General features: G+C 38.1%; 1 protein-coding gene across 6 annotated transcripts in view; it reads left to right on the top strand.

Annotated features, from left to right (window-relative positions):
- Nucleotides 1–10,626, top strand: part of CBLB (Cbl proto-oncogene B) — a 220,016-nt gene extending 209,390 nt beyond the window's left edge. For 4 of the 6 annotated variants that reach the window (XM_028119171.2, XM_028119169.2, XM_028119168.2 and 1 more), the window contains one exon: nucleotides 5,622–10,624. In XM_028119171.2, the coding sequence (XP_027974972.1) occupies nucleotides 5,622–5,881 (260 nt within the window). In that variant the 3' untranslated portion in view covers nucleotides 5,882–10,624. Of the gene's footprint in view, nucleotides 1–5,621 lie in introns of all 6 variants that reach the window. The other 2 variants (XR_003611680.2, XR_003611679.2) reach the window with 2 other exon arrangements.
- Nucleotides 10,627–15,413: the final 4,787 nt, after the last annotated feature.

Below are 15,413 nucleotides of genomic sequence, written 5' to 3'. Positions count from 1 at the left end.
TTACCTGGTACAGAGCTACTCTATTCAATTAAAACAATTGAACAAAAAATTAAGATATGTCAAACTTGAATATTCGTAAGTAGAAATTTATAACAAGTGGCCAGAGTTGCAACAGATTCTATTTTACTTCTGTTTGTAGGCTCAAATACATGACACAATTCAAATTCCAAGCATTTGTAAGATTCTGAAGAGAGGTCAGCACTCTTTTGAGGAAATAAATTTTGAGTTAAGGCAGTGAGGACTAGGATTAAATGAGCTGGGATATGTGACTTTTGGATTTCCAGGGAAAAGATCTATTAGGAAAATAAATCTTTGCTTTAACTGTATCTACAATAATTAGTTAAGGGATGCACATAATAAAAATATGTGCAAGATAACATCAAATAAATTGTGGGGTGCAGGGTAAAAATGTGCTTTCAAAATGAGTTCAAACTTAAGTGACAAGCAAAATAACCTGCTGTATAAATAGGGAATTATATATGAAACTCACACTAAGCACAAACCAAAAACCTATAATACATATCAAAAAAATAAAAAGAAGGAAATCTAAGCAAATCACAAGGGAAGAGAGCAAAAGAAAGGAACAGAGAACCTTGAAAATAGCCAGAAAATAATTCACAAAATAGCAATAACTACATACTTACAAATAATTTCTTTAAATATAAGTGGACTAAATGCTCCAACCAAAAGACATAGGGCGAATGGATAAAAAGGATCCATCTGTATGCTGCCTACAAGAGATTTCACACCTTAAAGACACATGCAAACTGAAAGTAGAGGCATGGAGAAAGATATTCCATGAAAATGACAAAAAGAAAAAAAACAGACATCAGACACAAAAGATGTAAAAGAGGGCATTACATAAGGATAAAAGGGTCAGTCTAACAAAAGGGTATCACACTTGTAAGTACGTAGGTACCTAACACAGAAACATTTACATAAATATTAATAGACATGAAGAAATTGACACTAATGAAATCACAGCAGGAAATTTTAATACCCCACTTACATCAATGGATAATTCATGCAGAAAATCAATAAGGAAATGGTATCATTGAACAACATATTACACCAAATTAAGTAAGATTTATATAAAACATTCCATCCCCAGACAGCAAGTATACCTTCTTTTTAAGTGCACATGGAACTTTCTCCAGGATAGATCACATGTTAGGCCATAAAACAACTCTCAGTAAATTTAAGAAGATTGAAATTATATCAAGCATCTTTTCTGACCACAGCAGTATGAATTTAGAAATCAATTACACGAACTGGAAGAAACGCAAACACAGGGAGACTAAACATTCTGCTAAACAACCAGTGGGTCAATGGAGAAATCAAAGAGGAATAAAAAAAAAAAAAACCTTGAGACAAATGAAAATGGAAACACAAATTTCCAAAATCTGTGGGAAGCAGCAAAAACAGTTCTAACAGGGAAGATTATAGTCATACAGGCCTACCCCCAGAAACGACAGAAATCTCAAATTATTTAACTTTATACCTAAAGAACTAGAAAGAAGAATAAAGCCCAAAGTTAGAAGAAGGAAAGAAATAACAAAATCAGAGTGGAAATAAATGAAATAGAGACTGGGGAAAAAAAAAAAACATAAAAAAGATCAACAAAGCTGAGAGCTGGTTCTTAGAGAAACAAAACTGATAAACCTTTATCCAGACTAATCAAGAGAAAGAGAGAATTCAAATGAAATCAGAAATGAATGAGGAAAAGTTACAACTGAGAAATACAAAGGATTGTAAAAGGCTACTACAAAAAATTATTTGCCAACAATTTGCACAACCTAAAAGAAGTAATTGCTAAGTCCCTAGAAACACAATCCTCCAAGACTGAATCAGAAAGAAATAGATAATATGAACAAATTACTAGTAATGAAGTTGAACCAGTGATATAAAAACTCCCAGGAAACACAAGTTCAGGATGAGAAGGATTCACGAGTGAATTCTCCCAAACATTTAAAGAGAGTTCTCAAAATACTCCCAAAAATTGAAAAGGAGCATTTCCAGATTCATTCTACAATACCAGCATTACTCTGATAGCAAAATCAGACAAAAGATAAAAATAAAATCACAGGTCAATATCCCAGAAGAACATAGATGCAAAAATCCTCAACAAAACATTAGCAAACAACATTCAAAAATACATTAAAAGGCTCATTCACTCCAATCAAGTGGAATTTACTCCAGGGGTACAAGGATGATTCAGCATCTGTAATTTAGTGTGATGCACATTAACAAAATGAAGGATAAAATCATATGATCATCTCAATAGATGCAGAAAACTTACTTGACAAAATTCAACATCTATCCATGGTAAAAACTCTCAACATAGCAGGTAGAGAATATACCGTAACATAGTGAAGCTGTATATGACAGGTTCGCAGTTAACATCACACTCAACAGTGCAAAGGTTTCCCTCTAGGATTAGGAACAAGACAAGGATGCTCACCCTCACAACTTTTATTCAACATAGTACCAAAAGTCTTAGTCACCACAATCAGACAAGAAACAAAAGGCATCCAAATTCATATGGAAGAAGTAAAACTGTCACTATTTGCAGATGAGATGATACCATATATAGAAAACTCTAAAGACTCTACCAAAAAACTACTAGGATAAAAAAATTCAGTAAAATTGCAGGATACAGAATTAATATATAGAAATCTGTTGTATTTCTATATACTAATAATGGACTATTAGAGAAATTAAGAAAACAGTTCCATTTGCAACTGAATCAAAAAGAATAAAATACCAAAAAAGCCCCCCCAAAAAATAAAATAACAAAATGCCTGAAAAACTCAACCAAGGAGGTGAAAGACTTGTATTCTGAAAACTATAAGACATTGGTAAACAAAAACACTAATTTGAAAATATATATGCACTTCTATGTTCATTGCAGCATTATTTACCGTAGCCAAGAAGTGGAAGCCGTGTAAGTGTCCCTCAATAGATGAATGGATAAAGATGTATATACACACACAGAGACACACACTGGAATATTACTCAGCCATAAAAAGTGACATCTTGCCATTTGCAACAACGTGGATGGACCTAGAGGGTATTATGCTAAGTGAAATAAGTCAGACAAATACCATATGATTTCACTTGTATGTGCAATCTAAAAAAAAAAAAATGAAAAAAAAACAGAAACAGACTCATAAATACAGAGAACTGGTGGTTGTGTGGAGTTCAGAGAATGGGCAAAATAGCTGAAGGGGATTAAGAGGTGCAGACTTCCAGTTAGAACATCAGGACAGCATAGGAAATAGAGTCGGTGATATTTAATAACTTTGTATGGTGACAGATGGTAACTGCACTTCCTGTGGTATTTCGTAATGTATATACATGTTAAATCACTGCTGTACACTTGAAACGAAACAAATATATTGTATGTCAACTATACTTCAATTAAAAATACATGTCCTTATTACATTTAAAAGTTCTAAATCTTAAAACTTCATTGCCGGGCGCCTGGGTGGCTCAGTTGGTTAAGCAACTGCCTTCGGCTCAGGTCATGATCCTGGAGTCCCGGGATCGAGTCCTGCATCGGGCTCCCTGCTCAGCAGGGAGTCTGCTTCTCCCTCTGACCCTCCCCTCTCTCATGCTCTATCTCATTCTCTCAAATAAATAAATAAATAAAATCTTTAAAAAAAAGAAAAAATTCAAAAAAAAAAAACTTCATTGCCAATTATACTATCATATGTGTCTCCAGCTACCATAGTATCCTTCCCATTCTAGGAGCATATTTAGCTGTTCTTTTCAGTGATGCTTGACATTCATCTGCCCTTCTCAGTATTTTTGACAAAAGCAAAATAATAGTATTAGAAAAACTCTTTGAGTCTTACCTGTAGAAAATGGGGAATTTAGACTTGCATTTAAGTGTAGGTACTTTTTCTGAACAAAAAGTAAATCAGAACAGACAAGATTTCAATGTATGACTTCTGTGGTGATTGACTAAAGGATAGCTTGCTAGAATTTCTAACAGTTTAGATGGAAATGATTAGAAGCAAAGTAAAATTTATTGTCCAGCTCTGCGTGACATAATGGAAATACTTAATAGAAAATAAATGGGACCTGAAAACAGAGTAAGAAATGTAGTTTAGCAGACCATAGTAACTTGAGATGTTTAGTTATAGATGCAAGATACAGTATATACAGACTTGAGCAAGAACCAGAAATTAATGTGTTCTTGTATATGAGCCTAATTTAATAAGCTTTATCTATAGCTATATTTTTCCAAACTGGGCAGTATTCTATAAGAAAGTAAAGATTAAAAATAAGACTATCATCCAATTTGGTGTGGAACCAAATATTTTCATATTGGAGGCTTTCATGTATGTATGTTACACTGCTATACTGCTGGAATTGTGAAGACGATGTTTTTAACAAGTTACCTTCTCATGGAAAAAGAATTATGAGAAAAATATAAAAGAATGTATTAGATAATTTTTTGATTTAGATTTGATTATTGAAAGTATCAGCTTACAATTTCTCATGAAGATATTGGGAAAGTTGGCAAAGCAGCAGAGACCAGGAGGGCAAGGCTGGGGTCGAGAGTCACAAGGCATTTGGGTCGTAGCCTCACTTCCTCATCTACTTAACTATGTCCTTGGATTTATCATTTGGCATTTGTCAGTGCTCTGAGAAAGATATTAAGGAAGTGTCGATGTCTAAATAGTCTTAAATCCATAAATGTGTTGCATGACATAAGTTTGGTAATTTTTATTTTAATCTTTTCTTAATTTCGACTTTTGAAAAACAGTACCAAATATAGATATCATGGACATCCATGATATAAAAGTGCCTTCTCAAGTTACCAGCCCACGCCCTGGGGTCCATGAGGGGTGGTGGTCTCGAATTCTTTCTCTTAGGAAGATTACTCTCCATTCATGGGCACCAATGTCATTTGATTTGACTTTGAGAAACTTATCAGGGGACTGATCCGGAGTCTGAATCTCCGTTGCTCATGTTTTTGCTGGCTTTGCTTTTTCTCTAGCAAAACTTCAAACATTTGGAATCTGGGTAAAGTATTTGAGCAAAGCAGTGAGTTTACTTCTGCTCAGCTTATTAACTAACAGTAGACTCGAAGCATATACTATTTTGCTCCCCACCCCAGCATTAGGTGACAGCATTATTAACTTGAAAAATCAGACGGGCAGAGACACTACAAAGCCTATTGCTCAGAGTAGTTGTTCTGTGGCCTGGGTGGGATGGAGGACCTGCTGGGGATGTGCTTCCAGGAATATTGACAACCTTGTAACAGTTTCCTCTGGTAGAAACTTCCCAAGAAAGATCCTCCACCATAGTAGGAAAGAAAAAGCTAGTGTCCCCATAATGAAAGCCTTTCATTTTCAATGTTTTTCCCTTCTCTACCTGTTACTTCATATGGCTTAAAGAATAACATGTGGAATTGGGAGTATATTTGTATTAATTTCTCAAACTTCCAACACATTCTAACTCAGTTTTTTTAATGTTCAAAATGGGAGGGCAAGTTTATTTATGGAGGTAATGAAAAATAGGGTTTTCATATAAAATGAGATCAAACTGATACGGTGTCTTTATTTTTAGCCCATTATTTACATGATCTCTCTTTTTCAAAATGTACACAGATGGTTCACAAGCACCAGCCAGGCCTCCTAAACCACGACCGCGCAGGACTGCACCAGAAATCCACCACAGAAAACCCCACGGGCCCGAGGCAGCATTGGAAAATGTTGATGCAAAAATTGCAAAACTCATGGGAGAGGGTTATGCCTTTGAAGAAGTGAAGAGAGCCTTAGAGATAGCCCAGAATAATGTGGAAGTGGCCCGGAGCATCCTCCGAGAATTCGCCTACCCGCCTCCAGTCTCCCCACGTCTAAATCTATAGCAGCTAGGACTGTCCACACCAGCATGGCAAGCAATCGATATTCCAGGACTGTGGGAAAGAGACATGTGAGAGAAGGTGTCTCCTTGGCGTGGCATCTTGAGAAGAGGCTTGGAAGTGCTGCTTCTCAGAAGACAGCTGCTAGCTCAGGATGTCAACGGCTGCGCTTCCTTATTTCTGCTAGCCATACTTTTTAAATCAGGGTTGAACTGACAAAAATAATTTAAAGACGTTTACTTCCCTTGAACTTTGAATCTGTGAAATGCTTTTCCTTGTTTACAAGCTGGCGAAGTTGCAGTTCAGTTTTGTTTTTAGTTTTGTTTTAGAGTTTTTGTTTTTTGATCCCTGTACTGTGTTCTTGACAGACCCTTGGTAGAGGGGTCAGGTCTGCTGTAACATTTCCCACCAACTCCTCTGCTGTCCACGTCAACAGCTGAGTCACACATTCGTTTGGATCCCTTCCATCACACCCCACCCCCACGCCCAGCCGGGTCCAGTTCCATTTCTCCCATTTACAAGATGCTTCAAAGGTTCTGATTTTCAACGTATCAAACTAATGCAAAAAAAAGAAAAAAAAGTGTGTGGCCTTCACTACTGAGTCTTGTCTTTGGAAACCTTTGCTGTTGTGACGGGAAAATTATGAATGTATAAAGCATTTTTTCGTCCGTGAGCTCAACTGCCTTTTGATAAGGGGTTTTTCATATGATATAGAGGAACATCCCTTTTTAGTGTAAGTTTTGTGATCTTTATCCCCCCCATATCCTCATCTTTGTCATCCTAGGGGTGTCACTACTCTGTAGAAACATAAAATAGTAGGAAGCAACTACTGCAGATGTGGGAGGAATACACTTGCACGTGACAATGCCACGTTGAAGTTCTATAATGAGGTCCCCTGGCATTTATGCCTGCATTACTTTGAGACACGCTAAATAAGAGGGCCGTCTCCCTGAAATATGTTAATAATTTTTAGATAAAATTATGATCATACCTTTCCCAAAGTGAAATAGAGTTCATTTCCTATTTGAGTGATTACACTCTGGTACCTAACAGGTGTTAGGAACCAGTTCATATTGCAGTGGAAAAAGTTAAATCTTCAATGCACTGTTAAGTGCCAATGCTACTGTGGCAATGTTCTTTTTTTTTTTTTTTCTTTTTGACGAACTCTCTGCAATCAAATCAGAGTTCATATTTAATTTGTAGATTCTCATTGTTCCATCCAGTCAGGGGAAAGAAATTTATATGGTTTTTCTTTTTTTTTTTTTCTTTTTTTCCAAAATGGAGATTGGTTCTTCAGAAACCATGTTATTACTTTTAATAAATCTACAAATATTTATTGAGCATCTCTGATGTGCTTGACGCACTATGTTTTTAAAGCACAAACTGTCACAAGCTGATTGCAATGTAATGTTTTGTTATTCTTTGTGCTTTTGATGGCAAAAGTCTCTCTCTGATGGACAAAGCCTAATGAGAAGTTAGTGGAGAAATGAGACAAAACCCAGGTCTGTGTGAAATGCTTGAGCCCACAGAAGCTTTTCTAAATACGAACTCACTGCAGGGTGGTGCACATTTCTGCCGCTCCTCTTTCAGCCTCACACCCGGTGTGATGTACAAGGGTGCATCTGCTAGTGAGCCTCTCTTCAGGATTTGAAAGGACAGGACCAAACGCGTAGCAGGACCCTATGGAAATCAATGTGCAAGCCTGGAGGGGTCACCAAGTTGACCAGGGGAGGAGAACCAACGCATTGTTTTGCAGTGACGTGTGACATGTGCCCTTGAGGGTTTGGCCTTCACGATAGGAGGTACTTGAAAGGAGTCCACAGGCTTGGGTGTTCTAATTTCTTCAGGTGATTCTGCACTGGTCGGTGGTATCCCCAGAGAGGAATTTTGACTTTTCCTTAGATGTTCCACCTGTGAGCAGGTATATGAGTGCAAAGAATGGCATCAGCTAATTCTTTATTGATTTAGGAACTCCATGTACATCATCATGATTATTCACTTCTTTTTTTTAATCAGTCTCCGATGTCACGTTGGAATAGCACTGTATGTTTTGTGTTTTTTATGACTTGCCGATCATAGGTACAACTAAAAGCCAAAAGTTGCCACTTCATTTTGATAACATTGTTTTAACTTTAATAGATTAGAGAGTGATGTAAAATACAAATGTTAGAAAAATATAGTACACCCTCAGTTTTCAAATATGTGAAAATTTCCAGTGAGAATTAGAAAGACTGGTGATATAAATTTAGACCTACATTTTTTTAAAAAATCTACTTTGCAAAGAAGACTTATTAGCCTCCACTAAAATCTCTGCATCTTGTACTCAATAGCAACCGTTAGTTTTATCATTAAAAAGAATGAATCAGAAACTTCTATGGAATGGAAAGAGGGAAACTTTCTATCAAATGTGGTCATGAAAATCCCATTGCTACCTATTACCAATGACTACCAAACTCAAAAAATTTTTTGTGGAAATAATTAAAAATACTTTAATTATAAAAATGATTACCCATTAATGGTTGGAAATGATCAATAACTTGGTTGCACTGTGATCTAGAAAGTTAGACATTCCTCCCATTTCTCAAGACTTAGTAATATAATCATTTTTTAAGCCAGTACACCATATAATCCATATAATTAAAACCAATCATGGCCAACACTAATCTGCTCTCCCCCATCCCCCAACATGTTCTGGGGATAGAAGTACTTATCCTCAATGATAGTCCAGTAAATTAGTCTCCATAATTTCTTTTTTTCCCCTTGATGTCTGCAATATCCTGTCCAAATGTTCTAGAATTGAATCAGAGCAGTGCTTATGGTTAACTTGAGCTTCCTTCCACAAAATGACATTTAGGTCTTCCCTGTTCGTTTTCCCTTGCCCACATTGCAGATAGTCTTACTAAAGCCCTAATTGCAACTTCAAAGGGCCCATTTGTTAAGTCAATATCTCACACACAAGAACACTTGCAAAGATTTCTTCATAATGTGAATTTTTTTCTTTTTCAGTTCCAGAAGCATTTCCTACAGTTTGGACATTACTTTTCCTCTTGAATTTTCAACTTGAAGCTTTAATTTGCACTGAATTATCGAACCTGGTTAAAACTTTAATTTTTTCTCTTAAGCTGACAGATTTGGAAGCAAATTACAGTGTGTTTTCAACAACACAGGTACCGCCTGTTGACCTGGGATTTCAGTGCTTCTAGGAAAAGTTTCCAAAAAAAGACAGCAATAGAGTGAAGGGTTTTCTTCCCAATTACTATTTTTTTAAAACTTGTCTAATGTGGCAAAATAGTTATGTGTTCAATTAATTTATATTCATCTTTTTTCAATTCTGATTATGTAAACTCAAGTACTTTATCTGTTCTTTTAAGGTATTTTATAAAATGAATCTTAACAAAATGCAGAGTTGGTATTTTATTTTTCAAATGAACAAAAACATTTCTTTCACAGCATTTCTATGTTTCCTTTTTTTGTGTTAAGCAAAAGACATTGGATTCAAGAGCTAAGTGGACAGGGTTGTACGAAATACCCATCCCAGATGGTTATTAAATACCAAAACCATATCATTTTAAGATATTTACTTAAATAAGTTCCTTCCATGTCTTCGAACTGAAAGAGTTCTATTAAAGTTCCAAGTAAGAACCATATCTGGGAAAGGCTGAATGTCTTCAGATGATAATTAAGAATTCCTAACCAACTGTAACATCTGTTCTCTAAATTCTTGCTTTTTCTAATCATTTATTTTATAAGGGAGAGTATATAAAATGGGCCAGTATATAACGGGGAAGGAACAATGGAGATTAAAAAAAATGTTAATAACTACTTCCATATCAAGAACCATAAAACGCTGTGAGAGTAATTGATACCTGCAACGTCCCATACATAGTTGTAACAGTTATGCCCTCAAAGCGCATACAATTAAAATGGGGAAATATACATAAGCATATAATTCCAACACAATAAATGCCGTATATAAATTATCACATTGTACTGGAATTATGTACTTACAGTATGTGCTTAAGAACTTTTATTGGGCCCTTTATGCAAGGAACTTAGTAGTAAAACATTTAACCCTCTCAACAACCATCAGGCCTCTTTTAGGACATGGAAGTAAAGGTGTGATACATTCCTTCTGGAAATTTCCACCAGTGATAGGCTGAATAGCATTTTGTCAGCCTAAAAGAGGAGCAAGGTTTTTGTTAAGAACTCCAGAGATAAAACATTTCAACTAAGAGCAGTATACATTATAAAATGGTTACTTAGGCAAAGGTGAGAAGTAGTGGGGCCAAGGAACACGGAAAAGGTGAGGGAGGGTATATTGGCGCCTGTTGGTAAAGGACCACGCAAGACATCTAAGATTCTAGGAACCATAGGATTACCAATCAGTTGCTGGAAGTCAGAGTTGACAGTAACCATGAAAATATCCAGACAGATGAGGGTGTGCCTAACAGGAATTGGCACATCAAATGACAAGCAATAGGCTAAGGAAAATTTAACTTCCATGCCTTTTCTTCATGTCCTTTTGTTTGATTTTCACATGAAATTTGAACAGCATTCTTAAAATTACCTCTTTTTGCTTCTTTTTCATTCCTACTGCTACTACTCTCTTTTAGGTCTGAATTATGACTCCCTTAGAATTTGATTTCCTGGCTCCAGTGCAAGACAGAATGGGGCGCCTGGGTGGCTCAGTTGGTTAAGCGACTGCCTTCGGCTCAGGTCACGATCCCGGAGTTCCAGGATCGAGTCCCGCATCCGGATCCCTGCTCGGCGGGGAGTCTGCTTCTCCCTCTGCCCCTACCCCCCCCCCATGTGCTCTCTTTCTCTCTCTCAAATAAATAAAAATCTTAAAAAAAAAAAAAGAAGGTTCTGAACTTCAAATGTTGCTCCTCCGTGTAAAGCCCTTTCTGGCTTTCGATGTAAAAACCCCTGTAGGGCTTCCCTGTCTGCGTTCCTCTTTATCCTCGCCTCCCACGCCAGGCCCCCTTCACTTTGCTGAGCTTGCACTGCCCAAATATTTTTCAAGACTTTGTACATGCCAGTTCTGAATGTGCCTTTCCCTTTTCTCTGACCAACTCTTATTTTTCAAAATCCAGCTCAAGCATTGCATCTGAAGTAGGCACAGGCTGAGTTGAGCATGTCATCTCTTTATATCACAGAGGATTAAGTGGTTCTGCAATCACTCATTCCATGGGTGGTCCCAACTAGACTGAACTTCTTTAGTAAGGGCAGCATATCTAATTTCTGTGTCCCAAGCTCCTAATACAGAACCCAGTACATAGTGCACAACAAAACGTTTGAAATCAATAAAAATTGCACCCTTAAATAGCCAATACTCGAAACAGTCCTGAGTTCTGGTTTCAGCTCTGCCACTATCTGTGTGGATTGGTAGTTTTTTGTTTTTTTTTTTTTCATCCTTCTTTCTTCACCCATGGACCAGAAGACGTATAAGCCTACTCACTAAAGTGACTACAGAGGAAACTTTTTGTTCACTGTTGGGATGGGGAACAAAAATTATTTAATAAGCAAAAAAGAAAAAAATCAGATTCACAAAGTAAAAACTGCGAGATTATAAAATTTAATTTGGCAAAGCTCAAACCTTTTAGTAACTTGAAAGGCTAAGAGAATACTAAATTCTTCATAAAGAGATTATGACAAATGTCTATTTAAGGGATCACGGCTCACAGATTCCTATGGCAATATAATGGTGGGTAAGAGTACAGGCTGTGGAACCAGGATGCCTAGGACCAATCGCTACCTCTGCCCCGTCCGAGTTATGTGATCTTAAGCAGGTGTCCAAACCTCTCTGTCCATCAGGTGCCGCGTATGTAAAAGGAGATTGGCAACCATACCTACAGTGAAGGATTGATAAGGAGACTCAATGAGTCTCCAGAACATGTCTGGTACCATTGAATGCTCAATAAATGGCAGCTCTCATTACCATATACCCTACCCAGGGAACTTAAGCCACATTTCATCTCCTAGACTCCCTGGAGTGGACTGCAAATAGAAGCATGTTTGATTTTTCCTGAGTTTTTAACAGAAAACCTTTACGACCATCATGTATTCTTCCTGAGCTTGTTCCTAAAAGCCCCGTACAGTGAGGGTAGAGATTAGAGATGGTGAGCTGGCTGGACCACCAATGCCAGTCTGGGGTTCCTGGGAGCTGCTTTCTTCCCCATTGACCACCACCTAAGCTGAATATTCAGAAGATCTTTATTTGTAGACAAAAGGCTTTGTTTTTTGTTTTTGTTTTGTTTTGTTTTCATTTAAAATCTAGTTCAGGTACAAAAAAATAATTTTGTCTTTAGGGTATAAAGAAAAGTGGCAAAACTAGTGAGTTTCTTTAGTCCCCTCATACCAAATGTAGCCAGATGTTAAAAGGACTTTTCCTTTAGTCCTAGAACGAGGCTAAAGCTCCAAAGCTGAAAACAGATGAAATGCATCCATATTCTAAAAACCCACCTGGCAAACTTCTGCAGGACCCATTATGAGGCTAGTGGCAGAACTTTCTTCTGCAGCCTCCAAAGTAAATAAACAGAAGAAGATGGATTCAGGGGTTGGCCTGGGAGAAGTGAGTAATGGATAGGAATGTTATGGATTGAATCCACCTCTCCCAAACCAATTGCAGAGATTAGAAAACTGTCATTTCTTCCTATTGGATGTCTGTGCGGTGGACTTACCATCTGCCATCTGTGACTATTTGAGAAGAGTAAAAACAAAATAGTCTGCAGTGAATTACTGACAAGCAGCTCCCCCCTTGGGGTTGGGGGGGTCGCAAGGATGCATCACATTCCCACAGGGCAAAGAGACCACTGTCAAGGCGGCTGAGCTTCAGCCGCCTTGACAGGACCCAAGAAGGCCACCTACAAGGCACAATAACCCAAGCAGCAAAAGACTTTGGGGTGTACGGCACCAAACCAGGCATGAGGGAGTTCAGCCAATGGATATCTTCTGAGTCAGACAATAACCTAGTGAGTGACCTCCTAAAGAACATATGAACATAATGAGAGCCTACACTGAGGGACTTACCCGCCCCCCAATACACACACACACAGGAAAGAAAAAAATCAAGGACACACTACAATTGCACTTGTGAAGAAAAAGAATGTGTTCTCATTAACTCTCCCTCCCCTGTCCCGACCCTGAAGCAGCAAAAACCTAGAGGAACAGTAAAAAAGAATAGGTCTTGCTCCTTCTCTTCTTCTGGCCCCTGAGACTGAAGCCTGGCCAGGGCTGGGGCACACTGGACAGGCTAGGCAGAATTCGAATATTGGTGACCAAATAAGAAAAGAGAGAACTGACAGTCAAACATAGTGATACTAGGGGGAAAAAAAATAAACATGTTGGCAACCCATCAGTTTCAAAGTGTTCAGTAAATTAGTTACTAAAAATAAAACAAAAATTATTTTATTTAAAATGGACTTCGGTGGTTTCCTTAGCTTAAAAAAAAAAAAGTATTCAAAATCATACAGCCAGAGGCGCCTGGCATACAGCCATCCTGGGTGGCTCAGTCTTTGGGCGTCTGCCTTCCGCTCAGGTCATGATCCCAGGGTCCTGGGATCGAGCCCCGCATTGGGCTCCCTGCTCAGCGGGAAGCCTGCTTCTCCCTCTCTGACTCCCCCTGCTTGTGTTTCCTCTCTCGCTGTGTCTCTCTCTGTCAAATAAATAAAATCTCAAAAAAAAAAAAAATCATATAGCCACCACCACACGGTGTTTCTCTAGGAAGATGCTGTGGGCTGTGCAGATCCATTTGTTTCTCTGGAGAAACTTCCTGCCGGCAAGCTCAGTTCTGTCCAGCAAACTCAGGTTATCTGCCCCACAGTCTCTGCAGTGGAGGCTCTGTTCTCTCTGTCACCCAACAGGGCAGGGTCCAGCCTTTCCCCAACTCTCCCTCCAACTTCTCCCAACACTCATTTTCCCCCAGTAGACTATTCAAACCTCATTTGTTAGCTAGTTTATGGAGTAAATATGTGGGGCATGAAATAAAACATCTCGCATCAACTTACCTAGGATATCACTGACTGCGCCAAAACTACTCTCAAAAGGAACTCTACATTTCCCTGAAGAACTGTGCCAGTGTAAGATATAAAATACCTTTGCAGAAAGTTAAACTTAACCACAAGTACCTAGGCCCTAGGCTTTTCAGACTTGAATCAAAAACAGCAGTAGCAAGATAGTTATTTGTGTAAATGTTTAATCAAGAGCGATATGCAATGTTATTTATCTGGAATTTCTTGCAAATAAAAGGGGAATAGATGTTGAGAGCAAGACTAATGTATCTCTATCGGGCTTTGTAATCAGTGCTAACATAATTAAATATTTATCGAGCACTTTGGATTTGGGACAGTTTTCTATTTTGCTTCCAAAGTTCTAGTTCTCAAAACTCTTTTGAAATAGGTGCATTACACTTGGCATCTTCTCTTTGTGCATTAAGAGGATTTATAAGCCAGGGTCAAAAATAACTTTCCCTGGGTCACTCAACAAATCACAAGAAGGGCTAGAATTATAATCCATCAGTTAGTCCCAGTTGGCACATTCGATATTAAAAATAGATCTCAGAACAAGCAGGCAAGACCTGAGCAATCTTTTTGTGGGCAAGAACGGGAATTGAAAATGAGCAAGTATGCTTTTCACCTGCTACCACGACTGCATATGGCAGCAGTGCAGGCCAGAAAGATCAACATGTTTCTTGACCAGCTGTTTCGGGTTGAGAATGGTTTGGCAATTGGTCAACACTATTCTGCACAGTGAACCGACTCAACGTAGCTGAAGTATATATTGCAAATTCTGCAATGCTGCAGCTACTTGAAAATGTGCAGGAGTGAATCCATCTGCAGTCCAAAATGCCTTAGCCCTATACTGTGGGTCCTTTGAACTAGCCATTTTCAATGTGTATAAATACCCATTTTGTTATTTACTGTGTATATTAAAAAGAGGAAAAGAAAAAATTATGTTACAGCATACCATCTCTCTGCAAACGCAAAGCAGATACTTGATCGATTCAGTGAAAAGCCAATAAAGCAGGGAAAGGGAAACAAATATTCTCACAGGTTAAATAAAAAACATCTGTTTCATTGTGAAGCTCCAACGTGTAACATAGAAGCACTTTTGGCCACCATGCTATTAATCTCTGAGAGGCTATAAACTTGTCATGTTAAGGACGCTGCAAATCCAGCTTGAATATACTTTGCTTTTCACGTGAATGACACGTAAGGGCACTTGGGCCTCTTGTCATCACTTCAACGCCTTGAGAACACCAATGTTCTTGTTCTCAGGGGACCACTACACCACTTCCGTGCGTGACTCGTCAATCCTTTGTGGTATTAACCCCTCAAACTAAATTCACTTGGAGTGGAAGATTGGCACGAGAGCACTTGCTTCCATTTAGAGATCACACACTATCATTCCACCTGGAAAATTCAAAAGTATGCAAAAGTATTCAAACCCTCCTCTGTTGATTAAGATCTGTTCTGATATGAATAAGGAGACTCGAGCTGCATTTTCCTCAGGAGAATGGTCAGGGATTTGATAAAAACAT

The sequence above is a fragment of the Eumetopias jubatus genome, unplaced genomic scaffold, assembly GCF_037043125.1.
Source record: "Eumetopias jubatus isolate StellerSeaLion01/CBP00866 unplaced genomic scaffold, mEumJub1_p1.0 scaffold_1, whole genome shotgun sequence".
NCBI classification, from domain to species: Eukaryota; Metazoa; Chordata; class Mammalia; order Carnivora; family Otariidae; genus Eumetopias; species Eumetopias jubatus.
Note: the sequence above shows the minus strand (reverse complement) of the source record. Positions and strands in the feature narration are given on the sequence as shown.